General features: G+C 47.7%; 1 protein-coding gene across 1 annotated transcript; it reads left to right on the top strand.

The window, feature by feature from the left end:
- Window positions 1–4,977: 4,977 nt before the first annotated feature.
- LOC123356897 (40S ribosomal protein S16) lies at window positions 4,978–5,500 on the top strand. Its single transcript, XM_045000157.1, has one exon. The coding sequence runs from the start codon at window positions 5,005–5,007 to the stop codon at window positions 5,443–5,445; it is 441 nt and encodes a 146-aa protein (XP_044856092.1). The 5' UTR covers window positions 4,978–5,004; the 3' UTR covers window positions 5,446–5,500.

The raw sequence follows: 5,500 nt of genomic DNA, 5'->3' as shown, positions 1-5,500 counted from the left end.
CCCTCTTTTTCAGAAAGCAAGCTCTGGGGCTAAGAGTTTGGGGTACAAGTGGGTAAAGAACAAGTTAATTAAAGTAAACAATATAGCTTCTACTGGAGCCATGCAACAACAGGAAACAGGTGTTTCTAGAAACCCAGAGAGTAATTTGAGTTTGTCACCTTCCCTCCCACTTCATTTCTGCACCCCCCGCCTGGCACTCCTGAACACGCACTGTCTTCAAACATGCAAAGAGCAGGAGCATACAAGGGCCCCGGGCAGATTAGAAGTTGCAGACTCTTCAGCACCTGCACTGCAGAAATCTCAAGTGAGTCACCTCCATCTGCGGTAGCAGGTAACCCAGCCATTGTCAATCAACTCTGCAGAGCCTAAAGCACAACACTGTCAAAAACCAGTACTGGGACAAAACTGAGCTTGTAAATGTAATTCCTTTACAATGGCCTATAACCTTAAAGAACCTCAGAATCATCATAAGTAAGTCCTGCAGTTTTTAGCTACATTCCAGAATGATTTTGCTTTAAGGGCGCACAGCCATCAGGTGTTGAGATAGGGTTACAGTACAGCGGGACAGGAACCTCCAAGTCTGAGTGTGCGGTGAGGGGAAATGTGCTTCTGATGCCAATTGGTGTTGTTCTGAACTGGTTGGGACTGGGTTACAATGCCAGTGCTAAAGATAAAAAGAATTGGAGGGTGCCAGGAATGAAATGGATTGGGGCATAACACCAGGGTAGTAGGAGAACGTAAAAAATAAAACTATCTTGGACCCAGACTGCATTATGAAATCTACCATGCTTAAATACAGTAATTGCCCAACCATGTTATATCACTGTCTGGACTTGCCTGTGTAGACAGAGCCAAACTGTTATCATTATGTTCAGAAACTTCTCTCTCTCTCTCTCTTTACCAGGGATGCCAGGAAAGAGTATTTAACACCAAAAAAACAACAACTAGACTCTTGTTAAGGCCACATCTACACTAAATACAACATTGTCTGTAGCCAAGCCATGACATGCTTCTCTGATCTCAGTTCTTCAAACATAGAATCATAGAATATCAGGGTTGGAAGGGACCTCAAGAGGTCATCTAGTCCAACCCTCTGCTCAAATGACTGAGGTGTGTTCACACAGCAGTTTTTTTCCCCACAACACAGCCCTGCGTCAACTGCATTTGTATGTCCACACCTATCATCCTGCTTGATCATGCAAAGGACTATAACTACACAGCAGGCACATCCCAAAACCGAGGCATTGGGTGTGGTAGGGCCAGGGGAGAGTGAGCAGGAGATGTGCCAAATGTAGGCTAACCCAACCTATCACACTTTCAGGGCTGTGGGCTAGGACTTGGTGGAACGAGAGCGCCAAGTTCCCCTTTGCCTAGCTCTGGTACGGGCAGAGCTAAGGGATTCGGGATACACTGAACTAAAAGAGGAGCAGCAGGATCTATCACTAGGCCAGCTGACCAAACAGACAACCTTGCTACAGGGAGCCAGAGATAGAGCACTTCTGGTGACGGTTGCCTATGAGAATACCAAACTATCTCCAAGATTTACCAGCTGAATCTGTGGTAAAGATGGACTCCAACTCAACTATGTGCTAGCAACCTCTGGCTGCAGGGACACAGGGTGGGGGTCTGGGCATCACATTATTTGTTTTTAATGTTTATATTAAAATGCTTGTAACATAGAGATGTATCATGATCAGTGGAACTGGAGTCAGAGGGCCCATGTTCCCTAGAGAGACTGTTATTGCAGGGATATCGGGAAATCGGGGAATGTGAGGAGTTGGGCTGGAAGCAATGCAGCCATATGGGCGAAGCAGTGCACAGTGTTTAATAAAGCGCCACCTGTTCAGCTTAACTTGCATTCAGCTGCACTCTTTGCTAGTGAAATGGGGGACTCGGGAGGTTGGGTGCTGCTGTGTTGGAGTAGCTGGGGGTTTCAGAGTGAGCCCACCCACTGTTCATCCCACAGCAGCTGCTGCCATGTCTCATGTCCTGCAGGACTGGCTGGTCTCAGCTCCCCACTCCAGGCATTGTGACCTGTCCCCTTGCGCACAAGGTTGCTGCACCACTCAGGTTTGCCCTGGATTCTCTAACAGGCGTGGCTGGGCCAAATTTGAATGAGTGGTGCTGTGAACCAATGAGCTGGGGCCAGGTTGAAATCCGTGGAGTGAGGATTCGAGCCCAACCAGCCCTTCAGGACATGGGCCGCTTCAAAAGGGACAGGGGGGTTTGTGGGTCAAAGCAGGACAGTCCCACAAAACCTGGGACTGTTGGGAGATCTGAAATAAGACAACCTTTTCCGATGTCCCCTTCTTCCTTGAAATTGTAGTTTGTGGCTTCCTATCTTTAGTGTATACGAATTGGGTAGTATCCCCTTAAATCGTTTGGGAGCTCTCTACTGGACCTCTCTGTCTTCTATTGCACAAGCCCCAGAACGTAACGGGGAGAAGTATATATATGTACTAGACATTGGCAGTTTATATATAACTAGTAAACATAGTTATTTGGAACTCAACTATGTCCATGTGGTCTTTGCAGAGTCTTAATGTTGGGTAGAGAGCAAAGACAATGCTGCCTCTTTCACTTTTCATGAGGCAGCTCAGATTTTTATGGGTCACTCCCACATGTTGCTAGCCATTTTGAAAGTTCCCAAATCTACTCTGGGTACAACACTGTGTGACTTAATATTATTCAATTGCAATGCAGGGTCATGGCATGATGTGAAAAGTTTGTGCAGCAAGAAGCAAGAACACTGGTAAATCTCATGTGGCAGAAAGCGCAAGCACTCCCTTGGGATCACCAGTCCACTCTGTGGCAGCAGGGATTCCAGCAAGGCCTGTCCTGGGCCTAATCTCCACAGCAGCAGGAATTTTGGGAAGATCAGTCCTGCTGCTGTTCCCCATCCACCCCTGTAATGGAAACAATGATTCTAAGGAGGCCTATACTGGGCATGATCCCCAATTTGCAGGAATTCCAGGGAGACTTGTCTTGGGCCCAAGCATTACCAGCAGCAGGAACTCTATACGTACAGCATCTCCAAAATCTGGTTTTGCCAGATGTTGGTGTTTGACCAAAGGCAGGCCCTGAGATCTGTCATCAGACTCAGTTGACTTACATTATACTTATATACAATCCTTTGGCCTTTGGAAGGAATTAAATGGTACATTCTGCTCCAAGCTGAATGGAAAACCACTTGACCTTTGGAAAGGTGTCAGTTCCATAACACAGTGCTTTCAGCCAAAGACTGTGCCGTGAGACTGATTTGTCACTTAGGCATCGGTCTAGCGCAGAACTGCTAATCTCCTTCAGATTTAAGGAGGCTGTTTGCTGCCAGGACTTCTCTGCCAAAAGATAACATTATAATCCTGATAATCAGGCGCTCTATGATGATAAAATGGCAGCTGCCTGCACCTGTATGAAGAGTTTCATTCTGACAAGCTTGTTAAATACGGAAAAGCCATTTGTGCTGTTTTCTATAGAACAAAGCAGAGCCTTTTACTCAGAGGTATCTGAATGCAATGTCCAGTCCTAAACTAGAAATGGAGAAGATGGAACAGACTATGCCTTATCTCTTAAGGCTTATCACCAAGTAGACCGGTTTCTAGCTGCAGCAATGAATTGCTTATTGCATTATAAACTATTTCTGAGGATTGCTGTCAGTTCTAAGAACGCCCCGTTTAGGCCTCTCTAAACTATAACTTTTAACGGAGTGTGTAACCAAACAGTGGCATGGTTGGCTTTAAATAAGATGTGTATGTACATACAACATAATGAAGGCTACGATTTAGTCACGTAGGTCACGGCAGTCACAGATTCCATGACTTCGCCGGACCTCTGTGACTTTTAGGGCTTAACAGGAGAAGGAGGCGGGACTGTGGGCCCCTGCCCTGCAACAGGGGCTGGCTGGAACAAGGACCCTGCGGCTCCAGCCCAGCAACTTCCTCCGGGGGCTGCAGCCAGGCCATGTGTGCAGCCAGGGCCGTGTGCCCCAGCCCCATGGTGTCCCAGGCTCGACAGGGCTGCAGCCAGGGCTGCGCAGCCCAGCCCTGTGGCTTTTGCCAAAGGCTGCAGCTGGGCCAAACACCCTCCTTGTGGCTTCCCAGCAGTGTGCCCAAGGAGTGTGCCCAGGGCTTGGCGGAGGCTGCAGTTGGGTTGCACACTCCTACCCCACAGCTCTGGAGCAAGGGCTGTGTACCTCGTGGCTGCTCCCCCCGCTGCGGCCACTGGAATCGGGGCTGTGCCCCCTGCCACTTTTACTAAAAAGAACTGAAAAAATTTAGCCTTAAACATAATTAATATGTGTTAATAGCGACTGCTATCTGTCGCCCTTGCAAGAGGCTTAAGTTGCACCTGGTCACCTTTCTAAATTACTGTTGCTTTGCTGTTTTGATGGCACCTCTCTAACCATGCCTGTGTAACTGAACTAGGAAATGTTCAAAGCTCTATGTACAACATGACATCCCAGAGAGCATTGCTCCATGTCTCACTGATACCATGCTGTGCTTTAGCTTGGACACTCTATCCCCTGCTGAGGCAGTATGGGAAAACTGCCCAGATTTGCTCAAAATGCACAAGTTTTTAGACTAATGAAGATGACCTTTTGGTAACTCTGCATATGGTTCTCCCTATCTCTTGGGTGAGACCTAAAGCAGGGGGCGGGGGCAGGGGAGCTCACAGCCAGATTTCCTCAGTAAGGACTTCTCCTATTTGTTGCAGGGCAGTGATCCTCCAGGAGATGGCTTCTCTCCCCACCCTTGCCTGGGCTGCTGGACCTCTCTTTACTCTGTTTCTTTCCCCAGCAGAATGCCTGAGGTGGAGCTTTCCTATCCCAGTACCACTCCAGCTGCTCTCTTGACTGCATGTAGTTGGATGTCCTTTTCCATAACTGCTTTGATTTTCATCACTTTCACTGATGAAACTGGGAGACAGTGCAGCATGTTAATGGATTTAATGTCCTGATACCCACCCGCCAACTTGCTGCTGCTGTCGCTGGCGGAAGGAGGAGCCATGCCGGCCAAGGGGCCCCTGCAGAGCGTCCAGGTCTTCGGGCGGAAGAAAACAGCTACTGCTGTTGCTCACTGCAAGAGAGGAAATGGTCTCATTAAAGTGAATGGAAGACCCCTGGAAATGATAGAGCCTAGAACCCTGCAGTACAAATTGCTTGAACCTGTTCTTCTCCTGGGCAAGGAACGCTTTGCTGGTGTTGACATCAGAGTCCGTGTTAAGGGTGGCGGCCATGTAGCACAAATCTACGCAATCCGTCAATCTATTTCCAAAGCATTGGTGGCTTATTATCAGAAGTATGTTGATGAAGCTTCCAAGAAGGAAATCAAGGACATCTTAATCCAGTATGATAGGACCTTACTGGTTGCAGATCCTCGTCGTTGCGAGTCCAAGAAGTTTGGTGGACCTGGTGCCCGTGCACGCTACCAGAAGTCTTACCGTTAAAAATTATTCTTTACCCTTGTATCTTGCAATAAATATGAGGAAAAGTTAATAAATA

The sequence above is a fragment of the Mauremys mutica genome, unplaced genomic scaffold (assembly GCF_020497125.1).
Source record: "Mauremys mutica isolate MM-2020 ecotype Southern unplaced genomic scaffold, ASM2049712v1 000009F_np12_subseq_1:161612_obj, whole genome shotgun sequence".
Classification (NCBI taxonomy): domain Eukaryota; kingdom Metazoa; phylum Chordata; order Testudines; family Geoemydidae; genus Mauremys; species Mauremys mutica.
This window is presented reverse-complemented; position numbering and strand designations above follow the sequence as displayed.